We start from the raw sequence: 23,148 nt of genomic DNA, 5'->3' as shown, positions 1-23,148 counted from the left end.
CCATGTACACCTATCAGTGACTGACAGCTATCTTTCTATACACACTTAGGCCTCATGCACACGACCGTTGTGTGCATCCGTGGCCGTTGTGCCGTTTTCCGTTTTTTTTCGCGGACCCATTGACTTTCAATGGGTCCGTGGAAAAATCGGAAAATGCACCGTTTTGCAGCCGAGGCCGTGATCCGTGTATCCTGTCCGTCAAAAAAATATGACCTGTCCTATTTTTTTGACGGACAACGGTTCATGGACCCATTCAAGTCAATGGGTCCGTGAAAGAACACGGATGCACACAAGATTGGCATCCGTGTCCGTAGGTTGCTTTCATACAGACGGATCCGAAGATCCGTCTGCATAAAAGCTTTTTCTGATCTAAGTTTTCACTTTGTGAAAACTCATTTCCGACAGTATATTCTAACACAGAAGCGTTCCCATGGTGATGGGGACGCTTCTAGTTAGAATACACTGCAAACTTTGTACAAGACTGCCCCCTGCTGCCTGGCAGCACCCGATCTCTTACAGGGGGATATGATGGCACAATTAACCCCTTCAGGTGCGGCACCTAAAGGGGTTAATTGTACTATCATATTCCCCTGTAAGAAATCAGACCCCCCCCCCCCCTCCCCAGTTTGAATATCGTTGGTGGCACAGTGTGCGCCCACCATCGGGCCCCCCTCCCTCTCTCTATTGTATTAAATCGTTGGTGGCACAGTGTGCCCCCACCATCGCCCCCCCTCCCTCTATTGTATTAAATCGTTGGTGGCACAGTGTGCCAACCACCATCGCCCCCCCCCCCCCCCTCCCTCTATAGCAGTAACATTGGTGGCAGTGTGCGGTCTCCCATTTCCCCCCCCCCCCCCCCCCATCATTGGTGGCAGCGGAGTTCCGATCGGAGTCCCAGTTTAATCGCTGGGGCTCCGATCGGTAACCATGGCAACCAGGAAGCTACTGCAGCCCTGGTTGCCATGGTTACTTAGCAATAGTACAACAGTAGAAGATTCATACTTACCTGCTTGCTGCTGCGATGTCTGTGAACGGCCGGGAGCTCCTCCTACTGGTAAGTGACAGTTCTTTAGCAATGCGCCGCACAGACCTTTCACTTACCAGTAGGTGGAGCTCCCGGCCGGACACAGACATCGCAGCAGCAAGCAGGTAAGTATGAATCTTCTACTGCTGTTGTACTATTGCTAAGTAACCATGGCAACCAGGGCTGCAGTAGCGTCCTGGTTGCCATGGTTACCGATCGGAGCCCCAGCGATTTAAACTGGGACTCCGATCGGAACTCCGCTGCCACCAATGATGGGGGGGGGGGGGGGGGGAGGGAATGGGAGACCGGACACTGCCACCAATGTTACTGCTATAGAGGGGGGGGGGGGGGGCGATGGTGGTTGGCACACTGTGCCACCAACGATTTAATACAATAGAGGGAGGGAGGGGGGGCGATGGTGGTTGGCACACTGTGCCACCAACGATTTAATACAATAGAGGGAGGGAGGGGGGGGGGGCGATGGTGGTTGGCACACTGTGCCACCAACGATTTAATACAATAGAGGGAGGGGCGATGGTGGTTGGCACACTGTGCCACCAACGATTTAATACAATAGAGGGAGGGAGGGGGGGCCGATGGGGGGCGCACACTGTGCCACCAACGATATTCAAACTGGGGAGGGGGGGGTCTGCCCCCTGCTGCCTGGCAGCCCTGATTTCTTACAGGGGAATATGATAGTACAATTAACCCCTTTAGGTGCCGTACCTGAAGGGGTTAATTGTGCTATCATATCCCCCTGTAAGAGATCGGGTGCTGCCAGGCAGCAGGGGGCAGTCTTGTACAAAGTTTGTAGTGTATTCTAACCTGAAGCGTCCCCATCACCATGGGAACGCCTCTGTGTTAGAATATACTGTCGGATCTTAGGTTCACGAAGTAGCTCATATCCGACAGTATATTCTAACATAGAGGCGTTCCCATGGTGATGGGGACGCTTCAAGTTAAAATATACCATCGGATTGGAGAAAACTCCAATCCGATGGTATAAAAGAACTCTAGACTTTACATTGAAAGTCAATGGGGACGGATCCGTTTGAAATGGCACCATATTGTGTCAACATCAAACGGATCCGTCCCCATTGACTTGCATTGTAATTCAGGACGGATCCGTTTGGCTCCGCATGGCCAGGCGGACATCAAAACGACTTTTTTTTCATGTCCGTGGATCCTCCAAAAATCAAGGAAGACCCACGGACGAAAAAACGGTCACGGACCCACGGACCCCGTTTTTGCGGACCGTGAAAAAAAACGGTTGTGTGCATGAGGCCTTACACAGAGAATGCTATCAATCACTGATAATACCTCCCCTGTGTACAACTATCAGTGACTGACAGCTATCTATGTATACATACTTGCACAGAGAATGCTATCAATCACTGATAACACTTGGATGGTCTGCCTTGAGCTCAGAAATTGCAGAGGTTTAAATGTATAAAATTATAATTTTTATTATATATTTTCAAGATGCCAGGGTCTCTTTGAAGGGAACCGGTCACCTGTACTATGCTGCTATCACTGAGTGCAGCATAGTGTAGTGACAGATCCGCCTAAAATTGTGCTGAATTTGTAGCATGTGATTTTGTGGTGTCATCATACAACAGATTGCATTCCTTGACATCAGTTGTACTTTGTAATTGGCAATGACTATACATTTATCACACTCCCAAAAAATCTCTGTGCATAGGAATGCATATTGTAGCTTGTAGTGTTGTCTCTTCCTTTAATTTGCGAGTGTATTTTTCCTCTGTAAAGTAACATGAAAACTGCTTGGAAAACACAGTGCCTTATCTCTAGCGCTAAATCATTTGCGGTGTCTAGTTGTAGCAGCCCGAGCCTTCATCTTATGTGATGTTCTTTCAGGCATTCCTCGGATAAAGTAGCAAAGTTAGAGAGTCAGGTGGAATCTTACAAGAAAAAGCTAGAAGATCTGGGAGATCTACGAAGACAAGTGAAACTGCTGGAAGAAAAAAACACTATGTACATGCAGAATACAGTCGGCTTGGAAGAGGAGCTCCGGAAAGCCAATGCTGCTCGGAGTCAGCTGGAGACCTACAAGAGACAGGTACTCCTCAGTCTGTTTTTAAGGCCTTGTGTTAGTGGTTTTAGCATTTCTTTCCCCTCTAATGCAGTGTGGGAACATTTCTTAACAGGTTGTGGAGCTTCAGAATAGACTGTCAGAAGAATCTAAAAAAGCTGACAAATTGGACTTTGAGTACAAGAGGTTAAAAGAAAAAATTGACAGTTTACAAAAAGAGAAGGATGTGAGTATATTTTAGCACTGATCAGGAAGCAAATTAATCATTTTTCTGGCATATGTACATTGAAGAAGAAAGTTTTGTGACCCCCGTCCCCCCCCCCCCCCGTCCCGCAAGATGCTCAAAGGCATCTCCCTCAGCCAGCCAGAATCCTGCACCGTGCTGATGATGGGCAAGCACCCCGAAACAGCTGTCTGTGTATGGACGTATGGCATGGCTATTTTCACTAATCACCTTCCAAGGCTTGTTAAAGAGTATCACTTCTAATATATAGCACTAGCAAGATGGTTCTTCTACTCTCAAAAAGCTTAAAGGGGGTTTCTAGGCTTTTGTCAGTACTGACCCCTGAGTTGGGCTGCCAATGCCACCGTCTCAGACTGGTTGCAGTCTCTTCCACCTAGGTCCTGACTGGATGTGTTCCAAATACCTTCTGCACTGATACAGTATATGCAGCTGAACAGGAAGACTCGGGAACACATCCGGTTGGGACCTGAGTGGAGGACACAGGCTCAATACACTCTAGGTGTTTCCGCAACATATTATAAAGTTTTTTGTGGTCGCTTCTGCTATTGATTTCTGCAAAGCTGTGGAAAGTTAATGATCATTTAAACTAATAGCTTCATTTATTCGTAATTACCTTTTTTTTTTTTTTTTTGCTAATCTCACTATAACACATACAGTATATTCAAGACATCTCCCAAATGACTGTACACCATGTTTTCTTGTTGAACAGAGGCTGAGATCGGAAAGAGATTCTTTGAAGGAAACAATTGAAGAGCTAAGATGTGTGCAGGCTCAGGAAGGTCAGCTTACTACATCAGGTAATGTACCAGTGGTCACAACCAGATCTGTGTTAAAGGGGTTCTCTGAGACTGGGAACCACTTTTGATATTACCAGTGAGGGTGAAGAGATTAAAAAAGACTCGCCTGTCACTGGCACTCCAGTTTCATTGCCAAGCTGCTTTCTCCTTTGCTTCTAGTCCCTGCCGGACTGGAAGTGTGACATGCCATCTGCATGCACAGCACCACTGACAGCCAATCATTGGACTCAGCGTTGACGTGTGCAGGAATAGCACGTGACTTGTGGTCCAGTGAGGACTGAAAGCGGAGGAGAAGGGGAGCTCGGCACTGGCACCGGAGCACTGGTGACATCTCTGCACCTTGTCTTCCAATATCAAAAGCAGTTCCTGTTCTCGGAGAGCTCCTTCAAGCTTCTTCTATTGCAAGAAAATTTAGACTAGAACCTTCAGAATCACAGGTGCATATCCATGAAGCAAACATAATTACAAAAAAACAAAATGGCTGCACATCATTATATATACAAACAATAGAGCTAAGAAATGGGGTCATTCTAGTTAAAACTGGTACAATACCGACTATAAATGAGTAATGGAAGCTCTTAGCGCACATACTCAAGCTTCTTCTATGGCAGTGATGGTAAACCGTTTAGAGACTGAGTGCCCAAACTGCAACCCAAAACCTACTTATTTATCGCAAAGTGCCAACACGGCAAATTAACCTGAATACCAATATAGTATATCTTCCATGTACTTTACCATTTAGCTATAATACCCTGCCTACATTCAGTGCCCTGCACATAGTGTGCCCTGCGCTGAAGAATGGCACGAAAAGTCTAAGGCATATTGGTACACCATAGACTTTTTCCAGGGTGCGGGTGCCCACAGAGAGGGCTCGGAGTGCCGCCTGTGGCACTGTTCTATGGTATAAGTAAAGGCTCTGCTATTTTGTCACCATAATCTTACTCATGTAGTTGCACAGTCGTCTTAATATTTCTTTCCGTATTTCACTTTGGCAGGGCTAATATCATTTAGTAGCCAGGAGTCGGGAGACAGCTTAGCAGCAGAAATTATCACTCCTGAAATAAAGTAAGTGTGGTTTGTTCGTATTTGCTGATATTTTCCCTAATGGTAAACGGTTCATCTGCCTTGCTGACCAGCAGATGATTTGCCAAAAGCAAGGTGCTTGTGACAAAAGAATTGGCTCTTGACTTGTTAGCGATTAGACGTTCCATATTATATGAACGGATGTGTTAGCAAGGAGCGATAATTTTTTAGCATGCTGAAAGATCATGATGGATGAGAAACAAGCGATTTGTCGCATGTCTTTGAATCGCGAATACTTAATGCATCACACAATTTTCGTTCATTTTTCGCTTGCCTGCACGAGAATCTGTACAATATTTGCTCAGTCTAAAAGGGCCTTAATTATGTTCAGCCTATTATGGCCATTAGTCCTGGAGCTGCACAATAAGTAATCTTAGTGCATCCAATATTTTAAAGGTGTTGTCCAATTTCCTATATTGAAGACCTATTCTCAGCATAGGTCATCAATATCAGTTGGGGGAGTCTGACTCCCAGCACCCCCTATAATCAGCTGTTTAAAGAGAACACCATGCTCTCTGCGAACGCTGCATACCTTTCACCGTTTTCACTGAGATTGTCATCCATGGAACCAGGGCCGTCTTTAATATTGATTGGACTAGGGATCGACCGATTATCGGATTTACCGATATTATCGGCCGATATTCAGGATTTTGAACACTATCGGTATCGGCATTTATTTTGCCGATATTCCGATAATGTATGGGGAACACAGATCGCGCTGCTGACAGCGCTCTCCGTGTTCCCTCAGCAGCAGCACAGGGGAGAAGGAGCAGTGTCTCCTCCCCCTGTGCTGCTCCTGCCGCTGCAGCCAATGAAAGTACAGGGGACAGGAGGAGGGGAGGAGCTATGGCCACTGCGCCACCAATGAAGATTAATCTATCATTCATTCATATACAGGAGGCGGGAGCTGCAGAATCACATAGCCGGCTCCCGGCCTCTATGAGCTGTAGCTGCGATCTGCGGTAGTTAACTCCTCAGGTGCCGCGGATCGCAGCTACTGCTCATAGAGGTCGGGAGCCGGCTATGTGATCCTGCAGCCAGCTCCCGCCTCCTGTATATTAATAAATTAGAGATTAAGCTTCATAGGTGGCGCAGTGCGCCCCCCCAAATCAGACATTGGTGGCGCAGTGCGCCCCCCCAGTATCAGACATTGGTGGCGCAGTGCGCCCCCCCTCCCCCCCAGTATTAAGCAGTGGTGCACTGGCCCCCCCCACACAGTATACAGGCCCCCCCCACACAGTATACAGCCCCACCACACAGTATACAGCCCCCCACTATACAGCAGTTTACAGTATATTAACATAACAGCCCCTGTCACCTTTTTCTGATGTAATCTTCACACAAAAAAGCTCCACAGTTAACTTCTGCAACACTCCTGCTAGGACCTGTGATGACCTCATAGCCATGTGACCAGTAATTGCTAGGTTACTGGTCACATGGTGATGATGTCATTAAGGTCCTAGATCACAACGTTAAAGTACACAGACAGCTTGAGACCCGGGGCAGTAGCTAGCAGGGCTCAAGAGGCAGCTGCCCTGGGCCCGGGGCAGCTGCCCCTTGGTAAAGACGGCCCTGCATGGAACTGCAAATTACTATTTGCATTTATTTAAAAAAATAAAGTTAGTGATTTGACAGGTTTATTTTTTATTTATTTATTTTATAGAAAAATTGCAGCATTTTTTTTGGACTGTTTTTAATGTAGTTTTCTTAGCCAATGTCAGGAGTGGATTTTAAAGAAAGGGAAATATAAAGGAAGTACTATAAGATGCACCTGACCAAAAGACACACCTAGATTTTAGAGGAGGAAAATAATAAGAAAAAAAAATCAGATCAGACCCCAAATGTTAATAAGACCCCCCCAATCAGACCTCCGATTTGACCCCCAATGTTAATTAAACCTTATCTCACACCCCAAGTCAGACTTAAGATCAGACCCCAATCTTACTCAGATCTCAGATCAGGCAAAAAATGAATAAACTCACCTCTCCTGCTCAGGACTGCGCCATCACTCCAAAGATTTGGCTCTCTTCCTGCTGCGCTGTGCTGTGACTCAGCGTTGCATAGCGTGAGGTCACCAAGCGCACCTACGTCCTCACGCTGTGCACAGGTCACAGCACAGCATGATGCCGGCAGAAGAAGACCAGGGAGCGGTGAGTACAGCCAGCACCAGGAGTGCTGTATTTACAGCTCCCTGGTCGTACAGTGTACTAATGATCACCTCCATAATGGAGGCGCTTATTAGTATTCGCCCTATAAGATGCATTTTGGGGGGAAAAGTGTGTCTTATAGGGCGAAAAATACAGTACTTCTTGGTGGATCCACTTCTGTCTTTGGATCGAAAACTGCAGCGGTCTATGAAATAGCAAATGTAGGGAGTCATTGAAGATTTTCCACTGCTTTCAATCTTTACATTGCAATGGTTCAAAGCTGCAGGTAAAAACCATCCAGATAAACTGACGTGCAGTAGATTGAAAACCCAAAGCCCAGGTCTGTATATGCTGCAGCCTGTGGATGAGCTTTCTGAAAATCGGATCCTCTTCACTGCTGCTGTGCATCATTGCAGATTAACCGCACACTAAAGATCAGCAACTCAATTAGAGTCCTTGAGCAGGGAAGGGCTATCCTCACTGATCAGGAGGCTACCCCTGCCGTTTGATTGACAGGGCCAGACATCTCGTTTTGGCCCTGACAATCTCGCACCTGCACTGCTCCTTTGCTTCAGATACCGAAGCAGTGACTGCATGCTCCACTACCCGGAAATGTAGCGGCACATGCACAGTAGCTGCTCCGTGGCAGAATTTCTAATGTGACGTTTCTGCTGTGGATTCGTTACAGATTTTCCTGAAGATTGGCTGTAGACTTCACCCTAGGTGAAAACTGCTTTGAATATAATTGACATACTGCAGATTTTTAAATTTTATTAAAATGTCATCCACTTTGCTTGTACTGTAAAATGCTACAGGTTTGCTCCCTGCAAGTCTGCAATGTATTTATCCTGTGTGGCCATACCTTAAATGTGGTGGTCCGTTCTGGATAATCCACATTGCATATGGTGGAGTCTTGTGCCAGCAAAACTTTGCAGAGGGTGTAATCGGCTACATAAATTGGCATTTAATATGCATATCTTTTAAATTATTTTTGCAGAGAATGTCCACAGCATGTGGATGAGATTTGCTGCTAACTGTAAATGCTGCAGAGTTTCCTCATCTGCTGTGGACAGTCTGCAGCATCTCCGTCATGAGTGGCTGTACCTTAACAGTGATTTTTCATTATTCCTGTTGTCTGATTTGAGAAAACTTTTGTCATATATAAAGTTAATAGGAGTTAACAGAGGATCCTCATCTTTTGGCCAGAGTGGAGAGCAGTTTTAAAGTGAACCTGTCATGTGGATATTTGATTATTATCTAATTATATACAATCATTAACTACTAAAAAGTGCCTTAGATGTATTCACTTACTGGTGTGACAGATGGTTACCTCATAATATACACACAAAGATGTCGCATGCCGCATGCTAATGAGCTGATTGGAGTCCGGCGTGATGTCATTGAGTCCGGCGTATATATAATTCAGAGCTATAGCCACTCCCCCGCCTACCTGCTGCTGATTCCTATGGAAACAAACTGTCACTCAGCAGCAGGTAGGCGGGGAGAGTCAGGAGCTCATGAATATTCATGACTCATCATTATCAGCTGGAGCTTTTCAATACAAGATGTTGGCAGATTGACTGGGTCAATTAAAGAAAGTGACCCAGCATTTTGCTAAGAGAATCAGTCACTTATTTATGTTGCCCTTAGTTAGGACACCATAAAACTGGTGACAGGTTCCCTTTAAAGAGTGTCTCTTACCTAGGAGGAACGGTTGTGTCCTAGACTATACCATCAGTCTATTCATTTGAATGGGCGCCATGTAATACCTAATTTCCCCAGTGGTGGTGCTGCAGGGAAGTTTAATACTAAATGATAGGTTACCCTCTGGATTGCAGTAGATCATTGGGCTCCCAGGAGGGGTGGTCAGCATATTGTCAATGGAGAGTGGAGAACCCCTTTTAATTAAGCAAAGCCAATACATTGTCTTGCATTCATAACTGCCTGTTTTGGTGCCGTTGAACTATGTATGTACAGAATGCTGCTACCTTTTTCCTTCGGATAAATTAGAGTATCTTATGATTTGATATATAATGAATGCCCTTGGGCTGTTGTCTGAAAAGCTGCATACGCCCTACAGCAATGAATTTCATTGCAAAGTCTCGCAGAAATGAAGAAGCAGCAACTAATTATAATGTGTTTTTTCTCCAGGGAGAAACTGATTCGCCTTCAGCATGAAAATAAGATGTTAAAAATTAATCAAGAAGGATCAGACAATGAAAAAATCACTCTGTTACAGAGCTTGCTTGATGATGCAAACACGCGGAAAAATGAGCTGGAGACGGAGAACAGGTGCCAAAAACCATATGCCGCTTTAGTATTGCCTTGAGAAAAGACATTCTTGCCAGCTTGCTTTCTTTACTTTCTCTTGGTGCGCATTGTTTGTTGTATTATCTACCGTGTCGGAATAAATTTTGTAATGTGCTGAGGTTGCGTTACCTCTCAGAACCACCTGCCGCTCTCATACCGACGCAACCCGGTCTCTGCCATTGCTGTCTGCTTCCTGGTCCAGCGAGGACATTCAGACACAGGTTCATGTGATTGCTGCAGCCAAACACTGGCTATAGGAGGTCACTGCTGCAGCCAGGAATAACCCTTTAACATGCAGGTGTTATCTACATGTTAAAGTGGGTGTCCAGGATTAATATTGATGACATAACCTTTGGATAGGCCATCAAAATCAGATCGACAGGCGTCTGACACCTCTCCATGTCCCTCCCAATCAACTGTTTGAAGGAGTTGCAGTGCTCAGGCAAACTTTGCAGCTCTCCTTTATCAGGCACACTGCCATGCATCCTGTTGTGGCTTTGGATGGTACTGCACAAAGCTCTGTCTCATTCACTTGAATAGCAAGGAACTGCAATACCACACACAGCTGCTCCAAATGTGAGCATTGCCCCAGCTTCACCTGGTCGGCAGTGGTGTGGGAGTTGGGAACTATCCTACAGATTTAAAGGGGTTTTCCCGTGAATAATGTGAAAATCAGACTTCATATAGTACATGGCGGCCTCTTTCTAACAAAGATAGAACCAGCCCTGTACCTCACATGGATCCAGAGATCTCCCCATTCATTGCTCTGCTAGATTTATATCAAGGGACGTGTCTTCTCTGCTAAAGATAAGGGGGCGTGTCTCAGCTCTCCCTATCACAGATAAGGGGGCGTGTCTCAGCTCTCCCTATCACAGATAAGGGGCGTGTCTCAGCTCTCCCTATCACAGCTCAGGAGGCAGTTGAAGGATGAAACAGAGCATGTGTGACCTTATCAGTGAGCAGGACAAAGAAATAAGAATAAAAGCAAACAGCAGGTGGCGCTATACAGATACATTTTATTGAATAACTCAGTGGCTATACAAAATTTTGAACTAAATGCAATTACAAAAGTATTTTTCGTGGGACAACCCATTTAACACTGATGGCCTTTCTTAACCATATTAACATTTCTGGGCATAGGTTGTATGGATGTGCCCAGTGGCACCAGGCATTTTCCTTTTATTTCTGGAGAGCAGATACTGGTGTTCAGTGTAAACCAGGTAGTAATAAATTCACAAAAATCAGTTTCTGATGATAGATCCAATTTGTTTGGTTTGATGGAGGAATAAACCCAGACTATAAATTCATCTATCCTTCATGGTGTGATTTACATTTTTCTTTCTTCAAATTTTCCTAGACTTGTAAACCAGAGACTTATCGAAGTACAGTCACAAGTGGAAGAATTGCAGAAGTCCTTACAAGAACAAGGAGCAAAAGCAGAAGATGTATGCTCTGTCGGCCTCAAGTTATTTTATTTGTATGCTCATGCATGTCTTTGTTCAGGCCAGGGAAGCTTCTCGCACAGCGGGCACATTTTGCATGCTTTTTTAGCATTACCATGAAGTTGTTAGCATGTTGTGTCCTTGTCCACTAGTGGACTGGATTGTGGATGTGCAAGAGAAGCCTTGAAGAGAATGCTATGCTAAAACAATGCTGTTGCTACCATTTCAAAAGTGATGGAATGTTTTGGCGATAGGCCTTTATTACCTGCATTGGGAATACCCCTTTAACTTTTCTGAAAGGATGTTACCAGTTTGGGCTACTTTCACGCTGGCATTTTGGCTTTCCGTTTGTGAGATCCGTTCAGGGCTCTCTCAAGCGGTCCAAAACGGATCAGTTTTGCCCTAATGCATTCTAAATGGAAAAGGATCCGCTCAGAATGCATCAGTTTGCCTCGTTCAGTCACCATTCCGCTCTGGAGGCGGACACCAAAACACTGCCTGCAGCGTTTTGGTGTCCATCTGACAAAACTGAGCCAAACGGATCCGTCCTGGCACACAGTGTAAGTCAATGGGGGAAGGATCCGTTTTCTATGACACAATAGAAAACGGATCCGTTCTCCATTGACTTTCAATGGTGTTCATGACGGATCAGTCTTGGCTATGTTAAAGATAATTCAAACTGATCCGTTCTGAACGGATGCAGACGGTTGTATTATCTGAACGGATCCTTCTGTGCAGATCCATGACTGATCCGCACCAAACGTGAGTGTGAAAGTAGCCTAAGTTGTAGCATGGTAAGGGGTAGTTATGAGGATAATATTTGAAGTCCGTTTCCTGCGTTGGCGCCAAATGTATCATACAGCGCATGTTTGTTAAATCCTTACTCTTTTGTCTAGAAGTGCTGCTCTGGATTTTTTGCACCATATCCCTACTGGAGTGGCTTTAGAATTTTTGGGGGGAGTTGGAATAAGTTAAAAAAGATCAGCGACATAAATCTGAAGTGTCACTCATTAAAATATCTAATCACAGCCACTTTTCCACCTACTTTTCAAAAACTGGAGCAAACGATGTGAAAATGCAAAAAGTGATTTTAAAAAGTAAAATAAAATATATATATTTTGGGACCTTTTAAGGACAGAATTCTGGAGTGTAGCACATGCCAAATTCTCCCCAATAACTGACGGACAAAATTTGGCACAAATGGTTTACAGTTGGGGTATATTCACACAGTGCATCTATGATGCATTTTTTTCTCACACTGCCAAAAAGAAACCTAGTTTTACAGCAAATTGCTGCAGTTTTAATAACGTTTTTCACATGTGCTAGCTGCGTAACCACAGTACATCACGGTATAACCTTGTGCGCCATGTGACTGCGCCCTCAGGCCACATTCTTATGGTGGTCCATGTATCCCACCATCTTGTCTTTATATTCACCTAAATATTCTGACCTCCATTATTATTAGTGCAATTCAGAAATATAAATCAATTAACTTAGTACAAGTTTAGTATAGTTGTCAGCATGTAAACGGCCGTTTTCTGGTCGTCACAATGTCATGAGGTGTTCCTCATCAGCAGTGTAAGTGTAAATGGACCTTTATTGGAATAGTCTGTGTATATGTGAGGTCTTGCATGCCTACTGGTCTTTTCATCAGTTTTTGTGCATATATCGCCCTCTACTGGTAATGGGGAAAGAGAACTAAACTTTTTATACTTGCTTTTCTTTACAATGCTTCTCTTGATTGGACTTTTCACAAGGCAATCGTAAGTACAACTTCTTTTCAGTGTAGTAAAATGGCTACTAACACGGACAATGTTCAGTAGGCCTGTAGCTCTTGAATGTCCACTTAGGACACAGACCTGGAAACATTGAAGACCATTGCCTCCAGTGGTCTCCCGATCTGTGCTCGGTGAGATACAGACCAGAATAGTGCATGCCTTGAGTTTCTCCGCAAAGACCCCTGTACATTGCTGGTGAAAATACAAAGATAGACACGTTTACGTTGGAGGATCATCCAGACGTGCAAAACCTGCTTTTATGTTTATATCGGTATTACCCAAAAATGTGAAGCATTAGGTCATATTTTAGATAAATGGCAAGTAAATATTGAATGACCTGATTTTCTTTCATTATTTTTTTTTAGTCCCTTCTCTTAAAGAAGAAACTCGAAGAACATTTGTAAGTATAGTATCAGTCCACTGTGGTAGTCCACATTAGGCTCATTTCACATCAGTGTTGTGTTCTCTGTATTTCTGTTCCAATAAAGGACCGGAAAAATGGAAAAAACCACCAAAAAAAACCTGATCCGTTTTAATCCAGTTTTGTTTGAATGAGTTCTCTTGATCATCAGTTTGTGTCTGTTCTGTCAGCTTACTGTTCTTGTACCCATTATTCCATATGTTAAACAGATCCATGTTCACAGTATGAGGCCTCATGCACGCGGCCGTTGTTTGGGTCCGTATCAGAGCCGGATGCGGACCCATTCACTTCAATGGGGCCGCAAAAGATGCGGACAGCACTCCGTGTTCTGTCCGCATCCGTTGCTCCATTCCGTGGCCCCGCAAAAAAATAAATAGAACATGTCCTATTCTTGCCCATTTTGCAGACAAGAATAGGCATTTCTACAATGGGCCACCTGTTCCGTTCCGCAAATTGCGGAAGGCACACGGCAGCTTCCTTTTTTTGCAGATCCGCGGTTTGCCGGAACGGTCGTGTGCATGAGGCCTAAGTCTGTGTTCACATCTCATTTTTGCCCTGCGTTTAACACATGTCAGGACAGACCAGAATGGAAAAGTGTAATATATTCTGCTTTTTCATTCCATTAAAAAAGCATATACGTTAAATGGGTGTTTATTGTGTACAATGGGACCCTCTGATGACGGGATGCCGCTGTATGGCGTCTGTCAGAGGCATCTATTTAATGCATATGTCGTGTGTATACTTTACACACGGGACAAAATTATGATCTGAACCCTGACATGTAGACCAGTGTACATCAGAAATAACTAGTAACTGTATTAGCTTGGGGGCTCATTCACACCACCGTAAACTGTAAGGGCTCCGTGGCCGTGTTGCGGACCGCAGTACAGGCATGGAGCTCTTATGGTCGTGTGAATGAGCCCTACTGATTTATACACCAATGGGGAAGAATTATAACCTGCCCATAGGCAACCATATTATTTTATACTCTGCTTGTGAAATATTAAAGCCGTGTTTTTAGTTGCTATTGGTCACAGATTTCTTCCTTTTTGGCAGTCGCAAATTTATCCAGGGTTGCCAAGCAAAATTATTCTTTTCTCTGAACAAATTATCCAAAAATCAACCAACATTTTTACAGACAACCATAATGAATGATAAAGATTCTAAGTAGTACAGGCATATAGTTCAATACACTGATCAAAACTCTTTACCAGCATTTACTATGAGACTGGGCACAGGCGAGCTCCTGCACGCACATGATGGGCGGGTGGTAGGGCGCCTGGAGGGGATCCAACAGTGAGGGGTCCTGATCGGACTCCTGGAGGACTCAGAAGTCTTTCTGTCTCCTGCCTTATGTGAGTTTAATTTCAATAGGTCCAGTTCTGGCATTTTCAGTGATCATTGTGATATGGTGTGTCATGGCGATCATATGATCAGAGACCATTCGTCACAGTCTCTGATTATTGCCCCGAACCCTAAGCTTCCTCTGGTAGCAGATTGCGTTTTTATTTGCGCTAGCTTGTGCCAAAGCCCCTGTGTAAAAAGGCTGCATCTTAGCCCACAGCCCCTTCATGAACGCTGTAAAAAGGTATATTGGTGTTGGCTAGCGGATTGAAAATGACAACATGTAAATAGGTCGTAAAACGTTCTTTTGCAAACTCTGAATTTTCCTGTTTGTTTTGATGAATGAATGCAGAGAGAAGCTTCACGAGGCTAACAATGAATTGCAGAAAAAACGTGCAATCATTGAAGATTTGGAGCCACGGTACAATAATAGCTGTAAGTTTATTTCTCTCATTAGTGGAGCATTATATGTGCAGCGACCAAAAGTGAAATTACAGTAAGCCTTCTTTGAGATGACCATCCAAAATTGCGTTGAAAATGATCTTCTAGTCTTCTGGTATGCCAGTATGCAGAGTGGACCAAAGAGGCCGTCTAATAGAGAGATTTTACTGTATTTGAAAACAATCCGGATTTTCATTAATAATAAAATAAGGCGCATTTACATGTACAGATGAGCAGTAGATTGCCGGGAAAGAAGCACTCTTTCCTGACAGTCAGCTGTTTGTTAAAGGGGTTTTCCCATCTCGGACAATGGGGGCATATCACTAGGATATGACCCCATTGTCTGATGGGCGCTGGGACCTGCACCTACATTGAGAACAGAGCGGGGAAATGAACGGAGGGCACACTGCGCATGCGCAGTCGCCCTCCATTACTTTCTATGGGGCTGCCGAAAATACCGAGCGCTGGCTTGGCTATTGCCGTCTGCCCCATATAAATGAATTAGAGCATGGGCCGCACATGCGCGGTGAACTCCCATTCACTTCTATGGGAGCAGCGCTTGGTGGTGGACTGGACCCCAGGAAATCCAGGGTCCTCCAGCCACAGCGCTCCCCGCTTCGTTCTCGTTGTAGGTGCAGGTCCCGGAGGACCCGCACCTATCAGACAATGGGGGCATATCCTAGCGATATGCCCCCATTGTCTGAAATAGGAATACCCCTTTAAGTAGAGGTGAAGCTCTACATTTACATGTAGCAATCTCATCCATAGTATGAGCGGTCGCTATTGAGATGGCTTCTCCTCATAGAGCTGCATTGTTTTTGGGCAGCAGATCTCTCTATAGACTACACAATAATGGGTGTACCAGCAGGAGCAACAGTTTCACTCGATGAACGAGCATTTTGTGATCTGCTGCACCTTTACACGGGCACATTGTCAGGAACGAGCGTTCACAGAAATGTTCCCGATAATCTGCCCAATTTATTACAAAGTGTAAATCCACCTTTAGAGAGCTCCTGCAATGGGGCGTCTGTCCTTGTATGTCTAAAGCCATGGTCATAACAGTAGAAATCAGTAGGTAGATAGGGTAAATCACTTTAAATGTGTAACTCTTTGAATTGTGTTCAATTGATGGTCATTCTCTTGTCTAATAAATACTGACACCAAAATCTATTGTTCAGTCACGTGAGAGAAAGTTGTCCTTTCAGGCCTTAGGAGGCATATATAATAGTGTCCCCGAATAGACGTCAGTGAAACGTAGGTGACTAATGGAGGCAGGCATGACTACATCGTACCTCACGGTGTTAGATTGTAGTCGAACCATGGAGACGCAGAGGTCTGCAAAGGAGTTCTAGGCACAAAATGGTAGTTTGTCACCTGCCTATTAATCCTGGTAAAATGACTGTTTAAATGTGCTTCCGTTAAAGCAATGAAAATTGAAGAATTGCAAGAAGCATTACGGAAGAAAGAAGATGAAATGAAACAAATGGAAGAACGCTACAAAAAATATCTAGAAAAAGCAAAAAGCGTAAGAATTTATTCTAGATTATCGAATTCAATATTTTCTATTCTGTAAGTGAAATATTCTATGTAATGTTTTATTAAATGGTGGATGGGGTGGAAATTGGCTGCTTTAGGAAATAGCTGTCTGAAGCACGGGCTCCTGCACTTGGTCTGCATTGAAGTAGCCCACAGCAACCTGATCTTTTCTAAACCACTTGGGTCTGCACCCAGAAGACCTGGGGATCCTCTGGGAGTGAGTTGAGTATTTAGTGCTCTCCTTGCTATACTCTCTGAGAGCTCAGGAACTATATCTGCAACGTAACAGAACATACCTGTAGTGGTGGGGACCGCTAGTTCTCCCTGCATATTGTTAGCAGCAGAGTCTGGTTTACCACATTATTATCATACTGGTTAATGCAGTGATTGAAGTTGTGGAGTGACGGTGTGCTTTCTGTTCATTTCCCATCGTCACTCCGATGTGGGGTCTAGAAAGCTCGCTGCTAGGAATGAGCGAACTTGTGTTTTCAACTTCGGCATACAAGGTTTGGGTTATCTAAGAATTTATGGTCCGTGGTAACGGAATTCTTAGAGAACCCAAACCTTGTACGCCAAACGTCAAAACACAAGTTCGCTCAACACTTTTTAACACTTATGTGCTTATTTTATTGGCGCCGGTCCTTCAACTGAAGGACCAGGAGACAAATAAATATTCAACAATGACCCTGGACAAGACTAGGAGTTCCCCAACACTGCTTCTCTACCTGCATTTATATCTCACCCTGACAACATGGATGGTGGGAAACGATTCCAGAAATCTAACCCTTCAGCATCCCCCTCAAGTTTCTAAAAGGAGTGGCAGCACATTCTCGGACATGGAAATGTCTGAATTGTGGAGTCCAAATGACCTTCCACCCTCTTTCGCACCCATCGTTAAACATAATAAAATATACTATATTCCCATCACATACAATAGCGATATGCCCCCATTGTCTGATGGGTGCGGGTCCCACCTCTGGGACCTGCGCCTACAACGAGAACAGGGCGAGGAGAACTGTGGCTGGAGGACCCTGGATTTCTGTTGGTCCATCCACCACCAAGCGCTGCTCCCATAGAAGTGAATGGTAGCGCACCTCCGTTCATTTTCCCGCTCTGTTCTCATTGTAGGTGCGGGTCCCAGAGGTGGGACCCGCACCTATCAGATTGGGGCATATCCTAGCGATATGCCCCCATTGTCTGACATGGCAAAACCCCTTTAAGGCTCTATTACATACAGTGATCATGCAGGCGACTGCTGTGATTAGACAACACGATCTGCCACCAGCAAACAATGGTTTTTAAACCAATTGCTCAATGAATGAGCATACCCATTCATCGGGTAATCGGCGGCAGTATTTCATTGCTAGATCATTGCTAATGAGCGTTCATCCGAACGCTCGTTAACGATTATCTGGCAGACAGTCTGCCAGTGTAATACACCCTTTACTGTCAGATCTGACTGCTGCAGCCCTGCTCCTGTCTGTCTTTCCAGTGCATCTCTGGTTAGTACTGGGAAGAGGCGCAGGGCTGCAGCATTCAGCACTGACAGCAGATGATATAGGCAGGGACTCATTGAAATTGGTTAGTAACCGATAGGAAGGCAGAGGTAGGCTGAGAAGCCTGCATCTAGCAGTATGCCGCATTTAGCCGAAAGCTGCAGATGGCTTTTCCTTAATAATGCTTGATTACAGTTAAGGTAATATATTACAAAAGTTAGTAGCATCACTGAATGTTTTAGTTTTTTGCTTTTTTCCAAGTTGGAACAACAGTTATGCTTGTGATGATGCAGGTGTCTTTTTTTGTGTGTCCAGGTCCCCTAATCCCAGATGTAATATGTTTCTTTATTTCTTTATTTTTTTTTTTAGGTTATTCGCACCTTGGATCCAAAACAGAATCAGGGAACGGGGCCAGAGATCCAAGCTTTAAAAAATCAAATTCAAGAAAAGGATAAAATGTTCCATTCTTTAGAGGTGAGTGTTAAAGCAACTTTGCCTTTTATTTTATTTTTTTTTACACCAAAACAGCAGAAATAAATATTGTAGATCACATCTGACCCTAGTTCTCCGATTTTTTTTTTTAACAGAAGGGGATTTATTACTATTTTTTTTTTTTTTAGTTTACCTAAAAGGATAATTTTTTTTAGGGTGGCACTGTGTTTCCCACTGCATTACATGAGAAAATAACAAAAAAAAACAAGGTTCTCATAATTATGATATATATTTTATTTTTTGCAGGGCTGCAATGTTTACAGCTAGTGAACTAGATTGAATTTTAATAATGCTCTATTGGCACATTGCCACTATTACAGTTAATTTTATAGTAACATTAGATTCATGCATGTATGTAACTTGTAGTGGTGATCCGTCCTGCAGCACCACTGTTAGAACTGTTGGTTTTGATGTTGGAACACTTCTTGCTAAGAGCTCATACACACGACCGTTGTTTGGGTCTGTGTCTGAGCGGTATTTTTTGTGGTTCCATTCACTTTAATGGGGTTGCAAAAGATGTGGACAGAACTCTGTGTGCTGCCAGACTCCATTGCTCTGTCCCGGGGCCCCGGAAAAAAAGAACATGTCCTATTCTCTATTCTGTTTTGCGGACAAGAATAGGCATTTTTATCATGGACCAACCCGTCGTTCCGTTCCGCAAATTGCGGAATGCACATGGCCGGCATCCAGATGTCTGTCCTGGCCCAACCATGGGTTTAATGGTTGGACTCGCTGCCTCATAGATCGCTATGATGTTGTTAGATTGGGTCATTAAACCCACTTTCTGTCCGGGGCACCTGATATGTGAATCGGGTCTATGCATGCTATTACACTTCCATTAGCAATCACTGGTACCTCAATTTACAGCTTATTGAACCTTCACTTGGAACAATGGCAAGTGCAAGCACAGCGACAATTAGCGATAAAGTGCAAGCATTACCCACAGTCCCTAACGGAAGTGTAGTAGCACCCTAAGTTGCTAGAGTGTACTGCTACTACAACAATCTTTTTGGCCACGCTGGTGTAGTCTATTGTATCATGCAGTGGCATAAAAGGAGCTGCCTAAAAAAAAATGCCTCTCTATATATGCCTTGAAATACATGCTAGAAGAATTGCCGAAGAAAAGGTAACCGAAATGTCTAGACTGGTACGTGTAAAATGTAACGTCAACGCATTTCAGGGGCGAAAAGCCACCTCAGGCACATTCACATCATCAGGCACATATAATCCGTACTACTGATAGCAGTTAACCCCTCAGGTGCTGCAACCCCCCCAAACCCCAGTATTAAAAACATTGGTGGTGCAGTCACTTTGTTCCCCCCCCAAAATAGGATCGGACTGTTCGATTATGGGCCGTACATTACATAAAATGCGGAATGCACGCTGCTTTTTTTTTGGTGTTTTTTATTTTATTTTTTATTTTGCATGGTATCAAGTATCGTAATACTTTTTTTCTAGTCTCGAAACTGAATCAAAATTTTGATATCGTGACAACCATAAGCACATATGGCATAGCTACAAGATAGACCCTGACTATCGGGGCATTTATGGCATAACATAGGTGACCTCCACCTACTGACTGAACAGGGGTCCCATGACCCCCATCTGTGAGCTCTTTCAATTGTGAACTATGTATGGGAGTCAGGCCTCGTTCAGTGTTTGGTCAGCGATGACTTGTGAGCCAAAACCACATATCAGGTGCAGATCTTTCCATTAGGGTCCATTCACACGTCCATAGTGTATTGTGGATCCGCAAATTGCGGGTCCGCAATACACCCAGCAAGCACCCCCATAGAACTGCCTATTCTTGTTTGCAATTGCGGAGAATAGGACATGTTCTATTTTTTTTCCGGAGCCGCGGACTGGAAGTTCGGGGCTGCGCTGCGGAAATGCGGATGCGGACAGCACACTGTGCTGTCCGCATCCATTCCTGCCCCATAGAGAATGAATGGGTCCGCACCCGTTCTGGATAATTGCGGAATTGGTGCGGACACATTCTACGGACGTGTGAATGGACCCTTATACCTTATCTTTGTGGAGGATTCACTTCTGGTTTTGGCTCACAAATCACTGATTGAAATCACTGACCAAACACTGAAGTGTGAACGAGGCCTTAGGCTAGTTTCACACTAGTCCCCCAAGGAAGAGCGTAACGGATCGCTCGACATTCCAGCATTGCCGGAAGCTTGAACACTGCATGCTGCAGTTTTCTAGCTATATTTGGCCAGTTGCGCTGGATTTCTGTCTGTCCTCATTATAGTTAACGGGGCCGGACAGAGCTGTTCAAGTTTCTGGGATGTGAAGTGATCCAAAAGCCTGTTCCCTGCCAAAACTGTATGCCAGATCCCTAGCACTAATGTGAAAGTAGCCTTAAAGAGAACCTGTCACCTCCCAAAACCATCCCAAGCCGCCAGCAGTACCTGCGTGTAGCCGGCAGTGTGTTTCTGATGATGCCTTTCTTCCTGAAGGCAGATGCAGCAAAGGTACCAAAAATGTTGTTTTATCCCCTACCGGCGCACTTCTCCACACATGATTGAAGTCAAGGGGGCAGCGGCCTCTTTGCTTCAAGTCAAGGTAACCGTGCCCCCTTCCCTGCCCCTTCGCTGTGACTGACAGCCTGCAGTTTGGCTGGCTTTGCCGAACTCTCTGCATAAGCGCTGTCAGTCACAGCGAAGGGGCAGGGAAGGGGGCGCAGTTACCTTGACTTGAAGCAAAGAGGCCGCTGCCCCCTTGACTTCAATCATGTGTGGAGAAGCGCGCCGGTACGGGATAAAACAACGTTTTCGGTACTTTTGCTGCATCTGCCTTCAGGAAGAAAGGCATCATCAGAAACACCTTGCTGGCTACACGCAGGTACTGCTGGCGGCTTGGGATGGTTTTGGGAGGTGACAGGTTCCCTTTAAGCTGAGTGCTTACTTTAACGTAAGACTTCAGTCGTAGATCCCTGCCAACCCTTAGTATGGCATATCCTGAGCACGTGCCATAAGTACTTGAGATGGAAATATCCCTGTAAGTATAATCAGTGAAGCTAATATAACTATTGTATAATATGACATTTCTTGTGATTTTAATAATATACTGTGTTACATTTTGCTTCATGCAGCTTATATAGCTTACTAGTAAAGTAAAGTAAAACCTTTTTTTTTATTTTTATGTATTTGATTCATTTTTTTATAGAAAGAGTATGAAAAAACAAAGACACAGAGAGAGCAAGAAGAAAAGCTGATTGTTAGTGCATGGTATAATATGGTAAGAATTTGAAATGATTAATACAGTATTATTAAAATTTGGTAGATTTTTCAGAGACTGGCTATTCCCATTTTAGACATCAGACACGGCTGAGATTGTCATATGTGGTGGCCAGAGATGGCCTGGGTTACAGAAACAGTCAAGTGTTCATGATACCCATAGAAGTGAATGGGAAACAGGGGTAGCACAGTGAGCTCATCTGTTTCTGTAGCTCCTGAGTTTAGGCTACTTTCACACTGGCGTTTTGGCTTTCTGTTTGTGAGATCCATACAAGGCTCTCACAAACGGTCCAAAACGCATCAGTTTTGCCTTAATGCATTCTGAATAGAAAAGGATCCGCTCAGAATGCTTCAGTTTGGCTCCGTTCCATCTCCATTCCGCTTTGGAGACGGACACCAGAATGATCCGTTCAAATAATACAACCGTCTGCATCCATTCAGAACGGATCCGTTTATATTATCTTTCACATAGCCAAGACAGATCCGTCTTGAACACCATTGAAAGTCAATGGAGGACGGATCCGTTTTCTATTGTGTAATAGAAAACGGATCCGTCCCCATTGACTTACATTGTGTGTCAGAACAGATCCGTTTTCTATGACACAATCTGGCACAATAGAAAACTGATCCGTCCTTCATTGACTTTCAATGGTATTCAAGACGGATCCATCTTGGCTATGTTAAAGATAATACAAAGGGATGCAGACGGTTGTATTATCTGAATGGATACGTCTGTGCGGATCCGTCATGGAGCTGAACCCGGACATACCCTTATTTTCACCCAGGCAGCCCCCCTGAGGTTAGCATCGGAGCATTTCATGCTCCAGTGCGCTCCCTTTCCCTGCGCTAAATCGTGTAGGGCAAGGTCTCTTTTTTGTTTTCAATAACACACTGCCGGGTGGAAACTTCCGCCCGGCAGTGTGTTCGGTGACGTCACCGGCTCAGATGGGAGGGCTTTAGTGCCGCCCTAGCTGTTTTACTGGTTAGGGCAGCACTAAATCCTGCCCTTCAGTGCTGGTCACCGGGGTTCGTGGCAGCCCCATGGAGAGCCCCGGTACGTCACCGGATCAAAAAAAAATGGCGGGGTGAAAATGGAGGTATGTCCGGGTTCCGCTCTGACCACCACAGGTATTCTGAGCAATGAGAAGGCTCACCTGTATATGCTTTCCTGCTAGGCTTCGAAAATGCTTCAAGTGAGTGGGATTTTTACAAGCCCCTTCTCCGTTATTCCGTTCTGTTGAAGGACAGTAGCAAGAGTGGACACCAAAATTATTTTGATTGTTTCTTATTGG

General features: G+C 44.5%; 1 protein-coding gene across 4 annotated transcripts in view; it reads left to right on the top strand.

Annotated features, from left to right (window-relative positions):
* The window catches only part of HOOK3 (hook microtubule tethering protein 3), a 96,350-nt gene that overhangs the window by 63,966 nt on the left and 9,236 nt on the right, over positions 1-23,148 (top strand). For all 4 annotated transcript variants that reach the window (XM_044270662.1, XM_044270672.1, XM_044270681.1 and 1 more), the window contains 11 exons: positions 2,903-3,104; positions 3,193-3,303; positions 4,031-4,118; positions 5,114-5,183; positions 9,500-9,640; positions 11,016-11,103; positions 13,244-13,278; positions 14,996-15,078; positions 16,509-16,609; positions 18,486-18,590; positions 21,786-21,857. In XM_044270662.1, coding sequence (XP_044126597.1) covers positions 2,903-3,104; positions 3,193-3,303; positions 4,031-4,118; positions 5,114-5,183; positions 9,500-9,640; positions 11,016-11,103; positions 13,244-13,278; positions 14,996-15,078; positions 16,509-16,609; positions 18,486-18,590; positions 21,786-21,857 — 1,096 coding nt within the window. The remainder of the gene's footprint in view (positions 1-2,902; positions 3,105-3,192; positions 3,304-4,030; positions 4,119-5,113; positions 5,184-9,499; positions 9,641-11,015; positions 11,104-13,243; positions 13,279-14,995; positions 15,079-16,508; positions 16,610-18,485; positions 18,591-21,785; positions 21,858-23,148) is intronic.

The sequence above is a fragment of the Bufo gargarizans genome, chromosome 1 (assembly GCF_014858855.1).
Source record: "Bufo gargarizans isolate SCDJY-AF-19 chromosome 1, ASM1485885v1, whole genome shotgun sequence".
NCBI lineage: Eukaryota > Metazoa > Chordata > Amphibia > Anura > Bufonidae > Bufo > Bufo gargarizans.
Note: the sequence above shows the minus strand (reverse complement) of the source record. Positions and strands in the feature narration are given on the sequence as shown.